At 32.7% G+C, this 24,921-nt stretch overlaps 2 protein-coding genes across 2 annotated transcripts; one reads left to right on the forward strand and one right to left on the reverse strand.

The window, feature by feature from the left end:
• Positions 1–317: 317 nt before the first annotated feature.
• LOC132752103 (exostosin-2-like) lies at positions 318–12,409 on the reverse strand. The gene is made up of 12 exons (XM_060742383.1): positions 12,272–12,409; positions 11,109–11,430; positions 9,862–10,058; positions 9,081–9,287; positions 8,393–8,579; positions 7,536–7,675; positions 6,846–7,071; positions 6,153–6,336; positions 4,979–5,048; positions 4,086–4,182; positions 1,755–1,898; positions 318–698 (listed from the first exon to the last, which is right to left on the reverse strand). Exons 2-12 carry the CDS (start codon positions 11,400–11,402, stop codon positions 348–350), a joined length of 2,097 nt encoding a protein of 698 aa, XP_060598366.1. The 5' UTR covers positions 11,403–11,430; positions 12,272–12,409; the 3' UTR covers positions 318–347.
• Positions 12,359–24,422, forward strand: LOC132752102 (probable methyltransferase-like protein 25). Its single transcript, XM_060742382.1, has 7 exons — positions 12,359–12,438; positions 13,905–14,537; positions 15,013–16,333; positions 17,128–17,252; positions 18,619–18,783; positions 20,006–20,152; positions 23,471–24,422. Exons 2-7 carry the CDS (start codon positions 13,920–13,922, stop codon positions 23,552–23,554), a joined length of 2,460 nt encoding a protein of 819 aa, XP_060598365.1. The 5' UTR covers positions 12,359–12,438; positions 13,905–13,919; the 3' UTR covers positions 23,555–24,422.
• Positions 24,423–24,921: the final 499 nt, after the last annotated feature.

Raw genomic sequence — 24,921 nt, forward strand, 5'->3', positions numbered from 1 at the left:
AAAATATAAAATTTGAATTTCTTTGGCACTAGAGCACTTAAATCAGAAAGATATGCAAACGATGATTAAGAAATTTACTCAGAATAACTAGTATTTTTGCACTATTCTTTGCCCGATTTGAGACAAAAGCACAATGCTTTTCAATTTTGTGTCATTTTTCACAATTTGGATAGTTATTCTGAAAGCGTATGATTTGAAATTTTGAACATAAGAAATTTGTCTAAATCTACATCAAATGGAATATCACACTTGGAAAATTACTTTCAGTCCTGTCATATCAACAATCCTCCGTTGAGTCCCTTTAATAACATGATTCTTATGATAATATATGAATTATTTTCACATATCTATAAACTTCCTATATCATTAAACTTTTTCAATTCACTATTAAAATTATCTTTATATAGCACTGGGTCAGCTCGGAATTCCACAGATTTTAATGGCATAGACTGATACACACTTGTGAACTGGTTGATACACTCAGATCGTTCCACCATATGTGTAATATCAGCTGATAACATCTCTGTGTTAATACACTCGGGACACTTAAACTTTTTTCTTGGCGTAACTTTAATGGGTGCTTTGCCAGTGACATTTGAGATGAGGAAGTTCATGGCAATATCTTCACAGTTCATGTGGTCATCCACCCAGGACTTTATATTGCCTGGCATATTTGATGTGTACAGGTAACTGAAATACTGAAATATAAAAAAGAGATAAAATTAAGACATGTATAGCAGAGCCATCTGGTAAGCTCAATAGGTAGAGCAGTGGACAGTGAATCGGGCAGTACGGGTCCAATTCAAATAGTTTTTTGCCAAAATGAAGGCAACTAGTACTGGTAAACTGCTTGACAGCATGCCCTGGAATGAGCGTTGGCTGAACAGTGCTCTGGTAAATTCAATTTAGCTTACTATGAAAACTACCAACACACCACCACCAGACATGTATAGCCCGGATTCAATGCTGTATAGTCACAACAACAACAATCTAATAGCTGTCATATTTTATATACTCTTTAAGTAATTATAACATTAGCATAAAAAAGTATGTACAAAGTACTGAGACATCAGTCCTGTAACCTTACAACTTAGGTTTAGTATGAAAATACATGTAAATACAATTCCTATCATTGGTAGATTAATGTTACTATAAACAATTAACTATTACAGTGGTTATTTGTTTAATGCAGAAATATGTAATTAATATAATCCTTAAAATGGTTTTGATTCATCTGAAAAGTATGCAAGAAGCATTTTGTAATGAGCAGTAACTACATGAGTCAATTAAAGAAAGTTGCAAACATTTTCTACATTACTTCTAAAGAGTGTATGTGAAAAGTTAAAAGTCATAAAACTTATGCAGAAAGTTACAGCAGTATTGTATGAACCTGCTAGCAGATCAGTCATAATTTTTTTTTCATAAGTTGAACCAAACAGACAAGTTGAACCAAACAGACAAGCACTGGTACATTAAAGTAATATGACAAATATAAAATCAAGATTGCCAACCGATTTCAATTTGAAGTCCTAAGATAACCTTTGGTACAAGTTAATCAAAATTGATACAGCAAATTAATTTTATTCATATCAGTCTGCTAATGTATGGTAGATTTCTGGTCTCTATATATGACTTGAATTACCAATGTAAACAAATAAAAACTCCCCTCCACCCAGATTCATATCCATCAGAAGAATAATATAATATAGAGTAACCCTTGAGAGATGGTCAGTCTACAAATCTGCATATTTTACCTTGTGATAGAAAGCAGCTCCAGTGAGCACCATTGAAATAGAGTTTGTCCATTCAGACTCATATCTCCACTTTCCTGTTGTGTTGTCCCACAGGTGAACCCGTGATGGAAAACCTACTAAACGATCGGGAAACTCACGCCATACCTAAAAATTAAACAGACTAGAACTATCACTAAATGTGATTAATACCCCCACAAGACTGCTTCGGAAATGAGGATGTTACTAGTAACAGAATACCTTGTAAAAGAATTGAAATATAGAGTTATGGTTGTTAGCAATTAAAGATAGTTGTGGTTCTTCTATGTTGCATATCCTTTCAATGTGGTTGGCCTTTGATGAAGTTTAATTGAATTACTCTGTAATAAGTCCAGAAAGACAAAGAAAAGGAACAAAGGGCAAAAACTCTATAAAAACTGAAGATAGAGTTATAGTTCTTGTGCACTGCACTTCCTCTTATTGTGCTTGAACATTGTATGAAGTTGTTTTGAATTCCAACCAGTACGCATTAAGTTATGCTCAGGACAAGGAAAAGTATCGAAGGGCAGTAACTCTGTATTTTGTCAAAATGGAGTTATGGCTCTTGTGCACTGTACTTCCTTTTAATGTCCTTGACAACTGTATGAAGTTGTACTGAATTCCAAACAGTAGTTTTCAAGTTATGCTCTGGACAAGGAAAAGTAACAAAGGGCAATAACTCTGTAATTAGTCAAGATGGAGTTATGGTTCTTGTGCACTGCACTTCCTCTCAATGTGCTTGACCATTGTATGAAATTATAATGAATTCCAACCATTAGTCTTCAAGTTATGCTCCGGACAAAAAAGCAATGGAAAAGTAACAAAGGGCAATAACTCTGTAATTAGTCAAGATGGAGTTATGGTTCGTGTGCACTGCACTTCCCCTTATTGTGCTTGACCATTGTATGAAGTTGTTTTGAATTCCAACCAGTAGTTTTCAAGTCATGCTCTGGACAAGGAAAATTAACAAAGGGCAGTAACTCTGTAATTAGTCAAGATGGAGTTATGGTTCCTGTGCACTGCACTTCCTCTCAATGTGTTGAACATTGTATGAAGTAATATTGAATTCCATCCATTAGTCTTCAAGTTATGCTCCCGACAAAAAAGCAATGGAAAAGTAACAAAGGGCAATAACTCTGTAATTAGTCAATATGGAGTTATGGTTCTTGTGCACTGCACTTCCCCTTATTGTGTTTGACAATTGTATGAAGTTATTTTGAATTCCAACCAGTAGTTTTCAAGTTATGCCCCGGACAAGGAAAAGTAACAAAGGGCAATAACTCTGTAATTAATCAAGATGGAGTTATGGTTCTTGTGCACTGCACTTCCTCTCAATGTGCTTGACCATTGTATGTAGTTATATTGAATTCCAACTATTAGTCTTCAAGTTATGGTCCGGACAAAAAAAAGCAATGGAAAAGTAACAAAGGGCAATAACTCTGTAATTACTTTAGATAGAGTTATGGTTCTTGTGCACTGCACTTCCCCTTATTGTGTTTGACAATTGTATGAAGTTATTTTGAATTCCAACCAGTAGTTTTCAAGTTATGCCCCGGACAAGGAAAAGTAACAAAGGGCAATAACTCTGTAATTAGTCAAGATAGAGTTATGGTTCTTGTGCACTGCACTTCCTCTCAATGTGCTTGACCATTGTGTGTAGTTATATTGAATTCCAAGCATTAGTCTTCAAGTTATGCTCCGGACAAGGAAAATGCAACGGACGTCTGGACCGACCGACCGACCGACCGACCGACCGACCGCCCGACCGACCAACCGACCGACCGACCGACCACCGGGTGACTCCTATATACCCCCCCAAACTTCGTTTTTGGGGGTATAAATATTTATCAACGGTCAAACATGTAAATCTTGTTAGTTTCTCATATCTATCAAATATCATTTTATGTTTTTTTTTCTATTCTGGTGAAATGGAACACTGTTTGAGGATGACCTCTAAAGGTTTTTGAAAATTTAATCTGATGACCCAAGCTGACAGATCTTTAAATACATCAAAGATATCATCAATATAAATATTCTAACAAAGTTTAATGATAATCAAAATTGTGAATTCTAGTGTTCACAAACTCTTTCTATGATTCAATCTGTTAATCTAGATTTTCACCCATGATGACACATATTCAAACCCATATAAGATACCACTAATAAAATTTTTTGACAAAGTTTGATAAAGATCCAATCAAAACTGTCAACCGCAGAGTGTTAACTGTTGATGCCGGACACTGGAACGACTGGCTTATTCTAATAATTCATTTCAGTTATAGCTCAGGTGAGCTAAAAACCAAATAAAAATTTTACCTCAAATCCAAACTGTAATTCATCAGCTGTCAACATGACAATATCATCATCTAGAGCAAGAATACATTCTGTCTCTATCTCTTTATATGCCTTAAACCTAGAAATTATCACAAATTTAAATATCATCCATTCATGAACAAGTTCAATATACAATATAATTTTATGCAAGGGTTGTTTAAAAAGTACATGTTATAGGACTATGACTCTACTATTCACATCTCTTTATGTACATCATTTTTGTTGCTTTAAAATGGTGTATAAAGGTGTGAATAGTAGAGTCACAGTCCTAATACATACAAATAATTGTAAATGTCCTTTATATACAGAGAAAAAAAAACAACAACACCAATTCAATTTGTTTAAAAGTAATAATATTATTGATTCATTCCAAAAGTTCAATACAGTCAAGTGTTTCACTATGCCTATTCTAATTTCCCACCTCCCAGAATAGACTTAACCTGCTGAATCTATTTCTCAAATGGACTTGTCCAGCCTCCATTTTTGGAACTTCCCATTATTAGTTATGGGGATATCAAGATGAAAATTTATAAGTAAGCCAGCCATCAGTATAGAGCCTGGTCGGAATGAACAAATATGCAGGCTGGCCTGGCTCTATACTGGTGGCAAAGGCTAATTACTTTTGATTCCAGCAAGTTAAGGGATTATAAAATAAAGATACTCTGTTTCTGTAACTTACTTTATGTCAGTAAAATAAGAACATGAAGAAATAGTAATGAACAGTGTAAAGGTCAATGGCGATATTCTAAACATTACTGAGATTATTACATTATGTACAAATTATATTATGTAACAAGTGATGTAAAAACCATCATGAAGAAATTGATATCTTATATATAACTGATCACACAAGTGTTGTAATTATGAATGTATACCTATTGCTCAGTTTGTTCTCTGATGTCTGGATTACTTTCAGTGGTGTCCCAGTATTAGGCCATGCTGACTCTAAAATATACATTTTTTTAAGGTAACTACATGTACATTTACAACATCCCTTTTTATTAAACTTAACTGACAAGAAGGTACACAATATACTAGTAAACAATTTGCTTCCTTTACTTCCTGTTCTTTCTTTGTTGTATAACAAGTATATTTTCATCTATCAGATACATGGTATTTATATTTATGCCTTTACATAAATTGTGTCCAGAAAAATCAATAAATTACATACAATAAATGAATTAAATCATTTTTTCATGTCTTTTTCTCAATGAAAAGTAATAACTCTCTTGAAACTATTTAGCCTAAAATTCTGATATTTTATCTTTATTCATTTGACCATGTAAATCTGTTGATATACACCTACAGACATATTGTAGAAAAATGGCAATTACACATAAAACTAGTTAAAGAATTACTATGCTCATCTTATGGCAAAATACTTTTATCACAGAAATTAAGCAGCAAAATACTTTATCACAGAAATTCATTGAAATCTAGTAAATTCTTCCTGAATATGTCTAATCTAAATAAGTGAATGTATAAACTATGTTTGGGAAGCATTCCATATTATTGGCCAAATTAATTAATATTAATTCTATTCTTATAAAAACTGCCAGTTTTTTTTTCAATGACAAAATGTTTCCATACTGTGATTACTTTTAGTGTGTAGAGTTTAAAAAATAACATTTTTTCTCTGTGTGTATTCAAAAGATGTTTAATAATATTTACATTTCAAAAGAGACTGTGTAGTTATTATAAGTTTTTTTCAATTATCAAATTTGAGCATAGTATATCCGTCAAGCAAACCTTAATTGAAATACAAGATGTCACTTAAACTTTAATTTTTTGAAATGGAAATCTTTGACCATATATCAATATAAAACAGCAGCAGTGCAGCCAAGTGGTTAACAATTCAGACTAGTAATCTAAGGATTGATGCAAGGGTCCAAACCTTGTCACGAGCAAGCTGTTGTTTCCTGGAGCAAGACATTTTACACTCACTGATTAGTGCTAGTTGGTTCTAGGTAAGGATTACACTAAACAGTGTTTCAAGTACATTACATCTCCCACCATTAAGCTCAAACAAATTGGTAAGCAAGAACTAACCATGAGGTGGTGTTTTCTCCTGGTTATTCCACACTACAATAATCTTGGCCAGACTGGGTACCTTGGCAACTTGTAGTATAACATCAAATAATGATTCCAGTCTGTCATATGTCAAGATGACAGCAGTAAAACCTTGACTACTGGGTGGCATCAAAGGCAGGAACAATGGATTCCTAGAAGCTCCCTAAAAAAATTGAGAAAAAGTGTCAATTAAAATATCTGCAGGGTTTCCATTTTTATGTGGGGCAACAGATGTGTCAAAGAAAAAAACAACACTTTACCCAATGGTCAAGTTTGTTTGTTTCATTTTATGCCTTTACCCAACAGTATTTCAGTCATATAGGCCGGTAGTTTCCTAACCATCGTTCCTGGAGAGTTACACCAGTACTAGACTACCTTCCTCCGCGCTAAACTATCAAAGCATCTCCCGGGGATCGAACCCACGCCAGAGAGGTTACTGGATTAAAGTCATCAACTCTAACCCCTCGACCATGGAGGCGGTTCAATGGTCAAGAGGGATATTTTAATCTACAAGCTGAAAAACCAAAACAGCTACTACCGGCTTGCATAATATTATTTTATTCAACTTGTTCAATAAATTTAGTATTAGATCTAAACTCATTCAATATTCTTTATGTACTTTATGTATTAATCGTCTCCCAATACCAAAATAAATATTGTTCTATAGTTTACCAGTCTTGGGAAGTCATTCCATTCCTCATATTTTCTGCCAGCATATGGAAACACTCTATCATTGATGATTTGTAAGGTAGTAAGTGTGATGTCCTTCATTGTACGGAAATATTTATGGAAGAAAAATTTAACTTGCTGCCTCATTTCAAAGATACGGTCTTGACTAAATGATTGTAGAATTTTGATGACGTCACCCAGGTCATCCTCCCTAACTGTCACAGCTGCCCTGTAAAACATCATTCAAACTTTCAGCTATAACTTTTGTGAAATCACAGACTTTGTGTGAAATTTTTAATTTTGTCAAATTTTATTTCCATGCAACATTGCTGTAAATAAAATAAATTCATTTCCCAATCTTCTAATTTTAGAAACTCATTATAAATAGCTCCCGGGACACTGTTTTGAAAAAGGATTAACAATGATATGATAAAAAAGATAAAAATACTTAAATACTTTGTTTAAAACAGTACAGAATTGTTTTTGCAAACAAAGAAAAAAAGCTGAAGTTAGCTTTAAAGCGCTGAAATGAACCTAACAGATTACAAAAATGCCAATAGCGTCGGTACCGTCAGGTTATTTTTGTTCTTAACCTAGAAAATAATCTAGTCATGTAATGCAAAATTTCACAGATTTCAACAGTAAATATGTAAAGCATCAACTCAATTTAGACCATATTAATATATCAATTACCTTTTCCAATCTAGAACTTCAGAAAAAGGCATGACATAACTGTCCGCAACAACAACAGGTATACAGTTTGCCTTCATAGCATCATACATTGCTGTCTGTCCTAGTCTTGAACCTCTCAATACTAGACAAAATGTGGATTCCTTAAAAAATATCAAAATAAATCATCTGAACAAGTTTGCAATACATACTGTATCATTTATAAGACTTCAGTGAAGGTTTGATTTTTTATTCAGAGTCTTTTTTATATCAGAGAAAATCATAAGTACATTCTGTAAATGATTAAAAGTTAAAGTATTAAGGGAGACAACTCCAGAACAGCATTTGCTGTGTATTTGTTACAGTTCTAGAACTTGTAACCTGTGTATATTGGATGTCACCTGGTATTCTGTATTATGAACTTGTGGCTTCAATCTATGCCTACTTTATTCATTGATTAATATGCACTCAAGCCAACTTAACAACAATCAAATGCCTCATTTCTCTGTATTTTCAATTCAACAGTTTTGGAATTCTCCACCAGACATATTTTGCTAATTTTTTTTATTGTAATATAGTTTCTAGCCTTTTGCAAAAGTTTTAAAAGATAGATAAATGAATAAAAATGGACATGTAATTATTTGTCATGTTTTATTACCATGGATAGCATTTGTTTCAAAGATGCATTGGAAATGCACTCTCTTAGTCTAGAATAACTATCACAAGATCACTATGAATCTCAAAATAGATAAAAGCCCATATATCACAATATAAAGGCAATATACAGGGAAATTTAAATAACCCTCCAGAACTGTTTTCATTCATAAGGGCAAGTACAGCACAAATCATGTCGGAGTTTTGTAAATAAATGAATATTTTACCAGAAGAACATCTGGATACTGGAAAGTTAGTGTTCCCTGACATCTCTTTGTGAAATCCCAGTTATTGTCAGTGCCGAGACATTTCTCTACATACAGAAACTGTGTCTTGTCCAGTGTTTGTAGGACCTCTTTATATTCCTGATGTAAACCTGTCTGAGTGGATACCAACAACCATTGGCGAGGCTCACTGTAAAATATGTAAGCCACTCAACATAACAATACAGAAAACTCATGGTCTTCAAAAGACATGCTTTTTACATCAAAAATATTATTATTGGATATCTCCTTCACATAAATGTCTTAGAATAAAAAACAAAAAAGCAAGTTTTTAATGTTGAATTTCACTTGTTTCATATATAATTGCACCTGCCTTTTTTTAAAATGCATTTACTTTTATCCCTGTCAAAGGTTTTAATAAATGTCTAGGAATTGGTTGCCTTAAAGAACATTCAATTTCATTTAGAGCAGAAAGCTGACACGAGTTACGGACAGCACAAAGCTGAGCGGCCGAATTTATGGAAAATTTGAGCACTTGTTATACACATTATTCCTAGTAATAATTTTAACCAATTTTGCTGACTGTATGATATATTAAAGATTTCTACTAAAATTGTCCATATTACACATTTGTCTTTTTTTGTCATTACTTTAAACTAACATAAATTTTAAGTGAACTGAACACACTTACACGTATGATTTTTCTGGAAGATGAATACTGGCTGTAAGAGGGTTATACACTGGTATAGATATGTCATATGTTCGTCTGTATGTCCAAGATGAAAATCCGCCCCCAGCAATCACTGCCTTCCCCACATTTACATCTATAACATTGTTATACTCAGGCACACTGCCTGGCAGCATGTTCATCAATAAATGGTTTGCTCCATTTCCCCACCTTTATTTTACAAAGTACGACACGTTTTCATTCAAATACATACTGTGATACATGTAAAACACGAAACTAATAGAATATAAAAATCTGTTAAGTCTACTTGTTCACACTTCTGAGTGAATTTCATTTCTCCCTCATAAATGATAATAATGATATACAGAGTACATATTGGCTATTTTCAATAAAATAACCAGAATCATTTATCATAAATACATGTAAATTATAGCTACAATCATTGTGAGCATAATATTTATGATAAATTTTTCTTCCATTAAATTAGTATTTTAGCTTCTGACTTTTTACAAAATTCAGGGCACAGAATTGAAATGATCTACAATTAAAGATACAAGATATTATAAAGATTTTTATTGTGATTGATGTTAATTGACTTGCACTTTTTACATGTTATATTAAAGGAGAATATATAGATAACTGGTAGAAAAGGAAAAATACAAAGAAACTACATGTCAAGACCAGATTAATATGGATTATATTTTAATTAAGATATACCCGTTTCGAACCCATCTGGTTCTTCATCAGGAGAATATATATAGTTATAAAATATTTCATAGTTTACCATTTTAAAGCTGCCAGTGCCTGACTTGTTTCCTTCAACCTGAGTTTATTCTGGTTAAGTAGATCTATTGATGGTACATATAGACAACATTTGGTCGGATCACTTGTGTAGAATGGACTTTCCATGATGGCTGACAGAACCTCATAGAACTCCTTCGATATTGATAACAGCATTGATCTCCCAGACTCATCTATGAACTGATATAGAAATACTATAGTGTTATTGTAAGAACATCTAAATCTGATCCTTTGTATTTCACTAGAGGAGCATTTTGCTACAAATGTGGGACAAAGTCTTACAAACTGCTTATTAGCTGAAGTGTAATTCATTTGTCCAGTACAAGTTCTGCATCAGCCCTCTCTTACAATTATCAGGGCTCACGCTGTCGGTCACCATAGTTGCCATTTGCGATTATTTTATAAGATTGGCGATTATTTTTGCATTTTGGCTACAAAATCTGGCGATTATTTTTTACTTCCAACAGTGTTTATATAAGGTGTAAAAATCGATAAAGAATGCAGTAGACCCAATTAACACCAGCGGGGTGGATTTAATTGAGTGTCAACTTATTATCGTTCATGTGCTGCTTACTATATTGCCCGAGGTGATAAAAATACATGCAAGATGTAAAAGTGTATAAGTACTTTAAAGATATTGTCCAGCATTATAATAGCCATCAAATATCCGTCAATTAGCCACAAAAATCGTCTTAAACTGCTTATAGCTGAAGTTCATTTGTCCAATACAAGTTCTGCATCAACCTTCTCTTACAATTAATTATTATCCTTTAATTATATAACCCTTGTATTTAAATGGTATATTCAACAGTAACAATATGCCATTACATCAAAATCACTCTAGAGCTCCCTTATAATTACCTGAGTAGAACCACTTACAAATGTTTCACAAGCTAGCTGTATTTTCATGTTAATTAAACATGCCAAATGCAAGTTATTTTCAAAGTTAATGAAGATACTGCAAAACTGTAAAGTTTGTTTATTATAATGCACATGACATGTTCAATGATTGAACCACCCATTTCAGTAATTTAAAATATGTTGACCAGAAAATTGTTCATCAGAATTCATAAAATTATCAGATACATGCAGTAAGTAAATGTCAATAATTAGCAAACATTCTCCTAAGTCTAAAAAGTATAAATGCAAGGTATATCTTGAAACAAGATGTTTCGTGCTCAATTGTCATTAAATTTAGAAAAATCAAATGAAAAATATATTTTCTCTAACCTGTTGTATAGGATAAACATAAACACTGATTTTTGTTTGATCATTATATCCACATTCATACACATTAAAACATTTGTGGAATGTACACATCTCATCCCTCTCTGCTGCCATTGGGCTGTCATTACGTATATCAACAGGTGGCCCAGATGGCAGCTTCATAACGTTGTACTTTTCAACCCCGACCTCTGGTAAACTGTCCTCTGGCCACAACCATGCTATTGTGGCAAGGATACACAGCAGAAGTATGGAAGCAAAAAACTTTGTGTAGATTGACCTGGTGAACTGTTTGCCCATTTCTCTGTTGTATTTTTTTACATTAAGTCTGAAATGTACAATCATTTAAAATATTTCTATAAAATCATATTAAGTATGGTAAAATTTATCTCCTCTAACCATTACACAATAGCTATATACAAAATATTTTATCTATATTTTTTATTAAGGACAATTTTATGTTTCCTTCAGACACTATAAATAAAGATCATATGAAGATTTATTTTTGAGTCATGTTGGCAGCTAGACGTCAGATGCCCAACCTAGTCTCAATATTTTAACTGCAAGATCAACCATCTTTACAAACTGATATTACACACATCGGCCTTCATGGCGACCATAGTATATAAATAAATAGCACTGAAGCGGACAATTTGTTGGGCTATAATGCCCAACCATACATGATTTCAGGCACAAATAGGTACCTGAGCAGAGCCATTGATGTTTTTCGAAAGCTAGTTTGATGGTTCAATATGCCAACTTGGAGTACAATTACTACTAGACTGCTTTAATTTATTTTGATTGCAATAAACAAAGTCATAGCAGAGACGTTAAATGTATTTAGATGTCTCTGGTCATAGCCAAGATCAAAATAAGATCTGTTTATAATTCATTGCAGTAAGGATGTTTTCATTAACAAAAAAGTCAATTATTTACTTTAGTTAGTTATTTCTCAAAGTAAAAGAGAACAAATAAAAATAGTTCTTATTTTCAGTAATTAATAACAAATTAACTGATTAAAGAAAGGCTAAACCAGTGCTAATTGGTATATAATTGAATGACCTAATTAAGTTATTTGTAGAACTACACGTAACAACATATTTAAGAATTTTCTTTGAGTTAAGAATATACAATTATATAACAGTTTAACATAGGTCAAGTTATATAACCTCGATACAAATGCGGATTTTGAGGAATTCCCATTTAAAACTAATTATCCCAAAGTTGACAACCAACTTCCTTTCCCATTTTGTCGGTGTTGAAGTCTTTACATACTCGAAAGAATCGTCCGTCTTCTGAGCTTTAATTAGAGAAAATTACTCTTTTTTTATCATCGGTAAATATTATTTTTTACATAATAAAACCGTCGTTATGTAAAGCTTTACAGTATGCTATTTATCTCAGAAATATAGGTCAGTGATAAACTGACTGGAATGAGTGAGGAATTTTCGTTTAAATGTAACTACTGTATTATTCGGATATTACATTAACTTCGGATATGAATGCGTTTCTGCGGTGGCACAAATGTGACAAGTGTGTGATTTTATTTATCTCGTGCACACAAGATACTTTGTCGTGGCCATGAGTTACTAAATTTCAACCAGAAATTTTCTAATTTTAAAAAATTCATATATACAGTGTAATCTGATTGATTAATTATCTCGTGCGCACAAGTTAATTGTCTCGTTTGCACTACATAATACCTCGTGCCCACGACTTAATTATCTTGTGCGCATGACTTAGTAAGTCAAGGCCATGACATAACATCTTGTGCCGACACTTAATTATCTGGTGCCGAGACTTAGTAGCCATGACATAGTATGATAGTATCTCGTGCGCACCACTTAATTAACTAATGCGCACAACTTAGTCCAAATATTTGACGTAACCCCGGATTTGAAGCTTTTTTTTACATGGGTCAAATCCGCTTCGCATTTTCCAATAAACGTCAAACTGTAAAAAAAGAAATTGCGATGTCTTTCAATGAAGGACTAGCGCACAACTTAGTGTCTCATGGCCGCCCTGTTAATATGTAATAGAAAGAGCATTGAAATACAAGGCTATCTGATTTGTACGAAGGGGCGTATCTGATGTTCTTTCACTTTTTTTATCGTAGGCAAAAATAAAAACATGTTCACTGTTGTCACAATATGAAACCCCAGAAAAAAAGTAACTAACAAACGAGCATCTGAATATGACATTTTTGTCATTATCCCTTTGTCAGTCATCACAATAAGTAAATGCCAGAAAAAATGAGCCAATCAATGGACATGCAAGAGGTTTGGTGTACAGGTAACTGATACCTGCACTCCAGTTACTGTTTTTACGCACTGTGCATGTATTTGTATACGATTTAACTCTGACACATTTTCAACAGAAAGGTCCCCAAAACTATGATTAAATATTTTATTATAGCACGGTTTACATCATGTAACAAAAAATTAAATTTTCATGATATTAGAAATATTGTGTAACTTAATAAATGTAAAAGTTAGGTCTTTCCAAATTAGATATCACTGGTAATTTTAACCTTCAAAATATACCGGTTCCAAATTATATCACTTCATAATATACCAGTATGTGTTGTGTGTAACATCTGAAAATGGTACAATACTCCCTGATACATTTCTGCAGTGGTAGTAATCTCTTTGCTTGGAAAATTCTCAGGGTTGACTTTAAAAAATAATTAGCATATAAAAAGCAGTTGGTCTAATGTATCCAAATTAACAAATAAAAAAGAGCAGTTGAATAGTATGCAAAATTTTCCTGACACTAAGATCATTTTATCTCATTTTTTTTCAGAGATATGCTAGAGTTATGGATGGTGTACAAAGTCTAAAGTTACAAAATGTTGAACAGAGTTTGGACAAGATTTATACTTTCTTGGTTCCATGTCTTCCACTAGCAAATGCTCATGCCACAGATTTTATAACCAACAATTACTGGGATACACTGTTACCTACAGGAATCAGGGAACAACTTATGACTTTATCCAAACAAGAGTTAGGAAATCTGCCTTGTCATCTCTTAAAAAGAAGAAACACACAAGATGTTGAAGAAAGTAATTTTACTGAAAAACAAACTAAACATGTAGAGGACTCTGACATTGCAAAGGGCAGAGATATAACGCAAACTGACAAATGCGATGGAAAAGAATTTTCATGCAAACAGAACTCTGACATTGCTAGTGGTGCTAGCAAGTCTGAAGATACTCAGATACCCTATATGAGTATAGATGATTTTCTGCAAGCTGCATGTTTAAGCACCATAGAAGGAACAAGAGTAGTTATAGCAACACAGGATGTTTTACATGGTATAAAAGGTGACAATGATGATGCATTTGTAGGAACATATATGAACCAGAAGAAATGCCATGAGGTAGAAATTATGTCAAAGATATGTGCAGCACTTGCTCAATGTTCCAAGTGTAAAATGGTAAGATTTTCTTTCTTTTGAAATTGTTCTCTTCTATTAATAAGGACATGATATCTTATGAATATTCATGTAATATAATATACATATAGTATCATTTGAATTGAATGTATTAATTATTATGTTAAAAAGTACAGAAACCAGAATCTGAAATAAATTTACTTTCATCAGATGCTGACATAAATCGATGAAACTAACAAGTTGTGATTTAACCTTTTTGGTATAAACTGGTGTGACATACAACTGAACTTAAAAATGACCAAATAATTCATGTATTTTTGTGACCATTTATAATGTCATACGATGGTGAAAAAAATATATTATTTGGTTCATGTTGATATCCATATGGCCTTGTATGTTTTCTATTGTGGCCTTGTATGTTTTCTATTGTGGCCTTGTATGTTTTCTATTGTGGCCTTGTATGTTTTCTATTGTGGCCTTGAATGTTTTCTATTGTACCCATTTGATTCTAAAACAGGTTGTTGATTTTGGGAGTGGCAAAGGTTACCTAGGAAACAATCTAAGTTTACAATACAAGCTTCCAGTCCTTGGTATAGATGCAGCATCAACCAATACCCAGTCTGCCATGAAACGAAACACAGTGTTGGATAAACAGTGGAGCAGTCTAGCCAGAAACAAGCAGCTTGAATCAGATGGCAAAAAACTGACAAAAAAGGAGAAAAAGAAACTAAAACTAAATGAACAATACAGGCAAAATAATGAGATTAAAACTGAAAACAATAAGGAGTATTTAGTTGCTGGTGAAACAAATAATGTTGAAGGTAATGGAACTAAAATAGACAATATAGTTAAAGCTAATGGTGTGATAAAGTCAGACTTTAGTGAAAAATCATTTGACTTTTCCAGAATAAACATAGGTGAAACAGATAATGCTTCTAATGAAGTAAAGTTTGTACCTTGTACAACTTTCATTGATAAAGAGACAAATTTCATAAATCTTGCTAAAATAAATTTTCCAGATCTTTTTGTAGATGATTTTAAAGATAACCATGAACAAAGTTTAACTGATAATTTCTGCTATGAAAGATATGTTTCATCAGGAACAACAGTATTGAATAGTCCATCTGAGAAATGTAATACATGTTATAAAAGATCTTCTGATGTTGATAAATATTCAAACAGCTGGTCAGATGGTAATAATTCTAGGGTATATTCATGCTGCAAGACAACTGATGATAACATTGATGATAAAAGAACAGAATATTATGCTAATGATAATAATTCTAATGCTATCTGTAAAGATGGTGATAATTTTGCTGATGTTAGCATTGCTGATAAGAGTGAAAGCTTTGAGAACAAGTCTGATGAAGGCAAACCTGATTCATGTGGTGCATGTGAAGAAACAGCAGATGTTAGTAAATCTGGTGATAATAAAGCTAGTGGTAGTAAAACTGGTCAAAATAAAGTTGACATTAGTAAAACTGACCAAAATAAAGTTGACATTAGTAAAACTGGTGAAAATAAAGCTGATGTTAGTAAAACTGGCCAAAATAAAGTTGACATTAGTAAAACTGGTGAAAATAAAGCTGATGTTAGTAAAACTAGTGAAAATAAAGTTGACATTAGTAAAACTAGTGAAAATAAAGTTGACATTAGTAAAACTGATGATAATAAAGCTTATGTCAGTAATGAGTTTAGAATGATGTTGACAGGCCTACATACATGTGGAGATCTGGCTAGTACATCAATAGAAATGTTTGTACACAGTGATCAGCTTAAAGTTCTGTGCAATGTTGGCTGCTGCTATCATCTTATACATGAAAAATACCTTGATGAAGGTAAGATAATCTATAACATTTTGACATGAAATATACCACCATGAAGGTAAGGTAAAGTATTTAATAAAACATGGCCAGAAAGTAGCTCCAGTGAAGTTAAGATAAAGTATAACATAGTAAGTCAGTGTGCATGAAAAATACGACAACGAAGGTTTTAAGATAATGCTTAGCATAGAATATGTGCATGAAGAAAAAAAAACTCAATGAAGGTAAGTTAATGCATAACAGTATGTGAGCATGAGAAAACCTCAGTGAAGGTAAGATAATATGCATACATGTATTGTAGTAAGTGAGCATGAAAAATACCACAATGAAGGTAAGATATAGCATTACTAGGTGTGCATAAAATATACTACCTTGAGGAAGGTAAGGTAACGTATAACATAAAAACATGAAAAATGATAATTAACACCATGAGGGTAAGATAATGATATGAAAAAGATAAAAGCAAAATAATGGATGTTGAGGGTCAAAAACTGTACAAAGTATTAAAGACAGACTTTAATTTGGAGAAGAATTGTACACACAAAATCAAACATACCTGTATTTCTGCTGTAGATTAGCTATAATGCTGTTGTGTATTGAATTTTATTAAATATGTATGCAATTTTGTAAATTAAGAGCGAGTGATGATTAGTGCTGTTTGAGCTCAAATATTTTACTCCAAACTCCGTAACGAAGTTTGGATTTGTGAAAAACACAAAATTATATTGTTTTAATATTGTTACATTTAATTTAGAGATATATTTTATAAATTTTGGCATAATTTATATATATACTGTCCTTCTCTACAGATATTGGCAGCTCACAGAGTGGTTTTCCTTTGAGTAGATTTCTGAATGAGAGACAATTCAAACTTGGGAATACAGCAAGAAATTTAGCCTCACAGTCAATACATAGAATATGTGACTTTGACAAGGTGAGTAATGACACGAAGCAAATAATTTATGTAAGTCTGTCATATTCTAAAACCTAACTTACTTGATTGCTATGTAAGAATAAAATATGGTTCTAGTTAATTTAATATTTAAAATGCATTGTCATTGTCATTTTGTGATTGAGTAGTAAAGAAACACTTGAAATTTTCTCTGATGTCACACGGTTTTCTCAGAGATAACCAGGTTTTTTCAATTTGATAATCTTATATCAGTAGAAATATTTGTTCCAAAATTTTCAAAGTAGATCTAGTTAAAAGGTTTCTCACAAAATTGAAAAAACAGAACAATTGATTTTTATCTCAAGTACATGTATATCTTTGATAGATCTGTCTCAGTTTGGACAAAAGTGTTAAATATGGCATGGAAAATTAAGTATAAAACTGCCCCAAATACTTGCATGTTACAGAGCTATTATGTTAAAGTGATAATGTGTGTGTGTATTTGAGTTTGTTTATATTCACCAATGGTTGCCCGTATGGGTGAGTCCTCCAGAAGAGTATTAGTCATTTTAGATTTTGGAGGATAGGGCAAGATACAGATACAGAAATATGCCCAAATTTCAGAAGTTTCTCCTGGTTCAAGCACTCATACACCAAACTTCAATTTTAAGTCATATTCAAAACTAAGACAGTTGGCCAGCCTAGGAATCGAACCCACAATGGTAAGACTACAAGTCTCATGCTCTAATCGATTGAGCTATGTGGGCTGGTAAAGTGATAAAGAAGCCCTAGCACACTTAATATATTAAATGGACTTGTTCATTTTACATTTTGGACAAACCCTTTGTAATTTTAAGGAAAAATTTCAAAGAAATTCACAGGTTATATGTGTAGAAGCTGTTGCCATTAGCAGGCTAAGGGTGGCTAAATTTTTAGAGATCTTCTGTTTGTTTCAAGGTCTTAGGGCTAAAAGGATATTCAATTTTTCATTTTGTTATGTGATTCCTCTGATATGCTGTTAATTATATTTCTCAAAAGCTTAACTTTGGTGTACTTTAATAGAATCCAAAAAGATACTCATTTGCCAATTACCTGAACCATCTTTTTCATTTGTTGCTGCATTTGGGTATAAGTACAGTTATAGTGAATTAGTATTTTGTATGGAAGTCAAAATACTGCTTTGTTTACATTTTGCTACTTTTGTGTCAAATTATTTCACATTTATCGCTACTTTATTCAGGTAACAAGCATCTAACATTCTCTAAAACCATTATTTAAACATTATATAATCCACATTTGCCCTTTCTAGTTTCTGATGCATAACGTTCCTTTAACTAAACATTAGTGAGTATTGTTATCTCTGATGAAAGCATTTTAACAGTAAGATGTTGTATTATTGTTTTTGCAGTTACAGGGCGAGAGGTTTTATCCCAGAGCTTTGTTAGAGGTACTGATAAAGCATGAATGCGGAGGAAATGTTGAAATGAAAGGACTAAGAAAACTGGAGCAAAAATGTCAAACTACACAGGAGTATATTAGAAGAGCATGTGGTAAATTAGGATTATCTGATAAGGTAAAGTATTAAAGATAACCAGACTTTACTTTATTAATTAAGCATCATTTTCATTTATGTTAATTGAAAAATTTGGAATAATTGTCAACAATATTGTTACCTTTAGAATTGCTTTATAGGAGGATAGTATATAAATAACACAAAGGTTTGTGAGAAACAGCAAAAATATCACCCTGAGTAAAATACTGTTACCCGAAGGTCATTGGGACACTGTTTCACCATAGATTTTTATTTTTTCAGATTTTTTACTGTGAAAAAAGTATTGTTACCTAAGTAAGAATATAATGTTAAAGTCAGACACAATAGACACAACATTTAGCTCAAACAAAAATGCAGTTAGATTAGGAATAATGCATATACATGTGTAGTTTTGTTGAACCCTGTAAGTGCCAGATGTGACTGGGCACTAGTAAAAACTCAGGCCAGTTTTCAATTTTATGTAAAGTGACCAGATTTAAACTGTTTGCCTCACAATCTAAGGACTTTGACCTAGAAATTCTTTAAAGTAAATCATCAATAGATAGTCAAAGCTGGATATGTCTAACACGCAAATGCAGTATATTAGAGACTATATTATTGAAACAGTGTACTTTAATGTGTGGAGAACCCTTATATTCAGGACTGAAATAATACTGACGATGAATATTTGCATAAAATCTGGGACAAAATATAATATGACAACAGGTTGTTCACTCATTAGTGCTGCGTTACCTTTTCGTCCTATGAGCCATTTTATCTTGTTGATCATTGTTAAAGGTTGGATTTTGTCAGTAGTAAATAGATTCAAACATAAGCAAGGGTAAGATTATAACAGTATTTAAGTATTTGAATGATATTCACATAATTTTATGAAAATTTATCAATGTAATAACAGTATCACACTGCACTCATCGATTAATGACTGTCAATTGGTTTAAACATATTTATTTAAGCTCAATTGTGAAACAAGTTCTTGCAACTTATATTAATCACTTTCGAGTCCACTTTCTGGAACCAACCAGTACTGGTGTCATATGAAACATGGTCGTGACCCGATTAGGGCTCGAACCAATGATCCCTGGGTTGAGAGGCAGACACCTTAACCACTAGGCTACCGCTTCCCTTATGTCAATTGGATGCCAATCTAAAACTGCTTATCTAATTGGTAAGTGTTTGTCTCGCTATATCATGTCCCAGATAAAATTCAGGATCAATTGATGTGACTGTTTGTTTTTTACACCAGGTTACAGATGCTATGATAGACGTCTATATCAGGAATTACAGGGATGAGCAGCACAAACTTGCTGCATTCTTCCAGCTGAAAGCTGCACTAGCACCATGTATAGAATCCCTTATCATTTTAGACAGAGTCTGTTATCTTCTTGAACAGGTAATCTTCTGTTATTCTTTGATCATTTCACAAATTAGATGTTAAGAAGCAGTAATTTCTATATAAAAAAAGAGTTATTATTACCAGTTTTCAGTTTTTTGTTTAAGAAATAACATCGGCCTGAGAGGTGTATATCGGCTATTTAACACCGGTTTGGAGTTTTTATGCGTAGGAATTGACCACGAAGGCCGTAGGCCTGAGTGGTTAATTTTTTCGCATCAAAACGACAAAACCGGTGTTAAATAGTCGATATACACCTCTCAGGCCGATGTTATTTCGATTCTATCATGATAAAATAAGGAAAATCACTAATGTTATTTTTTCAAACGGAAATAACTTCCGGTGCCGATTTTCGTATAACGCTGTTCTTCAACATGAAACTTTGTAGGTAGATAGATCTCATTGAGTAGGTGTGCAGTGCACAAGAATCGTAACTCTGTCTTGCCTAATTTTTGAATTATTCCCCTTTGTTTATTTTTACACTTTGAACTTTGTCCGGGACATAACTCTAAAAGTATAAGAGGTATCAACATGAAACTTTGTAGGTAGATAGATCTCATTGAGTAGGTGTGCAGTGCACAAGAACCGTAACTCTGTCTTCCTAATTTTTGAATTATTCCCCTTTGTTTATTTTTACACTTTGAACTTTGTCCGGGACATAACTCTAAAAGTATAAAAGGTATCAACATGAAACTTTGTAGGAAGATAGATCTCATTGAGTAGGTGTGCAGTGCACAAGAACCGTAACTCTGCCTTGCCTAATTTTTTAATTATCCCCCTTTGTTTATTTTACACTTTGAACTTTGTCTGGGACATAACTCTAAAACTATAAGAGGTATCAACATGAAACTTTGTAGGTAGATAGATCTCATTTGGTAGGTGTGCAGTGTACAAGAACCGTAACTCTGCCTTGCCTAATTTTTGAATTATCCCCCTTTGTTTATTTTACACTTTGAACTTTGTCTGGGACATAACTCTAAAACTTTAAGTGGTATCAACATGAAACTTTGTAGGTAGATAGATCTCATTGAGTAGGTGTGCAGTGCACAAGTATCGTAACTCTGCCTTGCCTATTTTTTGAATAATTCCCCTTTGTTTATTTTTACACTTTGAACTTTGTCCAGGACATAACTCTAAAACTATAAGAGGTATCAACATGAAACTTTGTAGGTAGATAGATCTCATTGAGTAGGTGTGCAGTGCACAAGAACCGTAACTCTGCCTTGCCTAATTTTTGAATTATTCCCCTTTGTTTATTTTCACACTTTGAACTTTGTCCAGGACATAACTCTAAAACTATAAGAGGTATCAACATGAAACTTTGTAGGTAGATAGATCTCATTAAGTAGGTTTGCAGTGCACAAGAACTGTAACACTGTCTTGCCTACTTTTGGAGTTATTGCCCTTTGTTCATTTTGACACTTTGAACTTTGTCCGGGACATTACTCTAAAATTATAAGAGATATCAACATGAAACTTTGTAGATAGATAGGTCTCATTGGGTAGAAGTGCAGTGCTTAAGAATCATTACTCTGCCTTGCCTTATTTTGAAGTTATTGCCCTTTGTTTATTTTTACTTTTTGACTTTTGTCCGGGACATAACACTAAAACTATTAGAGATATCAACATGATACTTTGTAGGTAGCTAGATAACATTGGATAGAACTGCAATGCTTAAAGAACCTAAACAAAGCCAGGTCTAATTTTGGAGTTATTGCCCTTTGTTCATTTTTACACTTTGAATTTTACCCAGGACATAACTCTGAAACTATAAGAGATATCATTAGGAAACTTTATAGATAGATAGATCTCATTGAATAGAAGTGCAGTGCAAAAAAAACATAACTCCACCGTGCCTAATTTTGGAGTTTTTGCCCTTTGTTCATTTTTTTTTATACTTTTCTTTGTCCAGAACCTTGTCGGGGAGCATCACCCTGTTCAACCGGTTCTTGACAACATTTTTTATTAATCTCTCAGATCCCTAAAAGATTAAAAAAGTGTTTCATTTTAATTATATAATTATTGTAAGTATTTATTTACTAAATAATGCCAAATTAAATTTAATGATACCAGATATTTTCAAAGTTTAATAAAATAAAAACTACATGGTAAAAGTATTTTATATTTTGCAAGACCAACCAATATACATTTAAGAAAAATTAGGCAAACTTTGGAAACAGCCCCTCATTGTGGAAAATTTTAGGTATATTTTAAATAAGGCTTTTTACATAGGGATAAGTGTTAAAAGTGGGTGGGGTAGGGTTAAATTTTTATACATATTAAAAACATTTCATTTAAAAACAATCATTTTGCTTGTTTAATTTATTACCTAAATGTCATTTTTTGTTTCTTAACAATGAGCAATAGTAAAAAACATTTTTCATAATGATGATATTATAGATTATTCAGAGATTCTTCATTTCTGAAAAAAGCCCTTCTAATGGCAAAGTTTTAGTTCAGAAAAATGTCCATAACTCATAGGCCACACAGTAAATTTTGTTTAAATTTTGCATACAGGTGACATTTATGGCATATAGCTGTCCTCTGTTGACAATTTTACAGTTCCTTATAGTGCCAATTAGGGGTATTCTACCTTAATGTGACCTTTTCCTGGAGACAGCAAAAAGGCAGCATAGGTTCTGCACATCACCCTGTTAGGGTGAAAACCTGAAGCCAGGTCTGACCAGGTCATTTGACTTTCAAGTGTGACCTTGATTTTGAGTCTGCACATTTAAGGCATGTGTTCTGCTCATCACCTTGCTGAGGAGGTGAAAATATGAGCCAAGTTTGAAGAAAATCCTTTAAGGGTAATGGGATTTTTAGAGTGGAAAAATAATTTGTGATATTGGACCTTCATGTGTGACCTTGACCATGAGCTGGCATACATGTAGAGGCAGCATTTAGGGTTGTGTATATTAGTTTGCAAAATGAATCCTCTACAAATATAGTGCAGAATATAAATATTAGTTGATCAATAATAATGTCTTTGAAATTGTGGAAATTGATCTATATTTCCATAAGTATTTAATGATGTTCAAAATAATTTTTTGGCTTATCTGGTTCTGAAATCATTTGTTATCAAAACAGTGGGAACTGTGGGTATAACATCTAAATAAGCTAGCGCATTCTTACTTGGTCATAAACTAACATAGGGCTTCAGTTTGACATATTGAAATGAGGATCAGATAAAATTCAGGAAATTTCACCATTACTTTCTTATTTATAAATACAAACTGGATGGGAACATAAATTTTGTGTCTTTTAAACAAATGCTGTTTTAGTTACTTCTATAAATTATTTGTCATTTGTATATTTCAGGATGGGATAGAGAACGTATTCCTTGTAAAGATGTTTGATCCAATCAAGTCACCAAGATGCTATGGAATTATTGCAATAAAGTAGTATTCCTTCTGGGATTTGAAATGAACACAAACAACTTAATTTTATATGGTGGTTCATCATAGCTTCATGCATGGTAGAGAATAGTGTATCTAATCTTATTGAAACATAAGAAAAAATTGAATATAATCTTCGATATATCAGGGATAACCCTACTTATGTCCACCCCACAATTAAGACTCAGTATTAAGTACATATTATTTCTGTATTTTACAAATTGACTTTAGTCACATGAAGGTTGCCTTAAAAACAGACTTACTCTATTAAAAATTTGTACAGGCTTACAATGTTACATTTCATTGGTCATTTTCAATATATTTGTATAAAAATGTCTGAAATTACTTCTATACAGCTCAGTATACAAAGCAAGACTGGTCCATTTTCAATATATTAAATGAAAAGCTTTTCTGGACAGTTCAGTAGGCTACTTAAAGCAGGGTTTGTCCATTTCACAAATTTTACCAAGGTAATATAAAATGTTGAATTAATGAAGCTTCAACACGAGGTACATAATTATTTAGATTTGTCTTGAACTCATTTTTTGAGAATTTCTATTTGTTAAATTATGAAATTTTGTTATCTTTGTGTAATGAAGCTTCAATATGGTTATATAATTATTTAGATTTTTCTTTAACTTATTTTTTGAGAATTTTAATTTGTTAGGACTATGAAATTTGGTTATCTTTGTTTATAACAATTAGAAGTTTAAACTGAACAGGATTTCTAGGGGAAGGTTGGGATAACCAAGTGATAAAATTTCATTGATAATAATATACTTTATTTATAAAGAATTTTAAAACCAGTATAAGTGAATTGTTTACTTTGTTTACATTTTATGTGATAGAAAACTTCTTTTCCTACAGATATATTGTATTTCATATCACTGATTTGTTTTAATAAATTTTTAAAGTGATTAGTTTGTTGCTGATAGTTTGAAAGTAATCCCTTTTGCATGTATACTGGAAAAACAACAACAAAGATTGCGATAAAATTATCTGGATACTGGAGCCAGTGTGATTACAGACATTGTCATATACTTTAAAATGTACAGTTGAAGCAATGGATAATGTACTCTTGTGCCTGCTACAATGTACAGAGGGGCACCACCAGTAAAGCTGGAAATTAGACATATGACCTTTAGTATTGGTGCATAGTAAATCCCAACCAAAGTGTTTTCTTTTATTGTGCCCCCACTTTAGTGGCGGGCATTTAGATTTACCCTTGTCAACCGTCCGTCCTTCAGTCCTTCCGTTCTCTTTTGTGTCGCACGTAACTCAAAAAGTATTTGACCTAGAGTCATGAAACTTTACAGGAATGTTGATCAGCAGGGGTAGTTGTGTACCTGGGTATTTTCGTTTGGATATTTTTAG

The sequence above is a fragment of the Ruditapes philippinarum genome, unplaced genomic scaffold (genome assembly GCF_026571515.1).
Source record: "Ruditapes philippinarum isolate M1 unplaced genomic scaffold, ASM2657151v2 ctg3186_1_1_1_1, whole genome shotgun sequence".
NCBI lineage: Eukaryota > Metazoa > Mollusca > Bivalvia > Venerida > Veneridae > Ruditapes > Ruditapes philippinarum.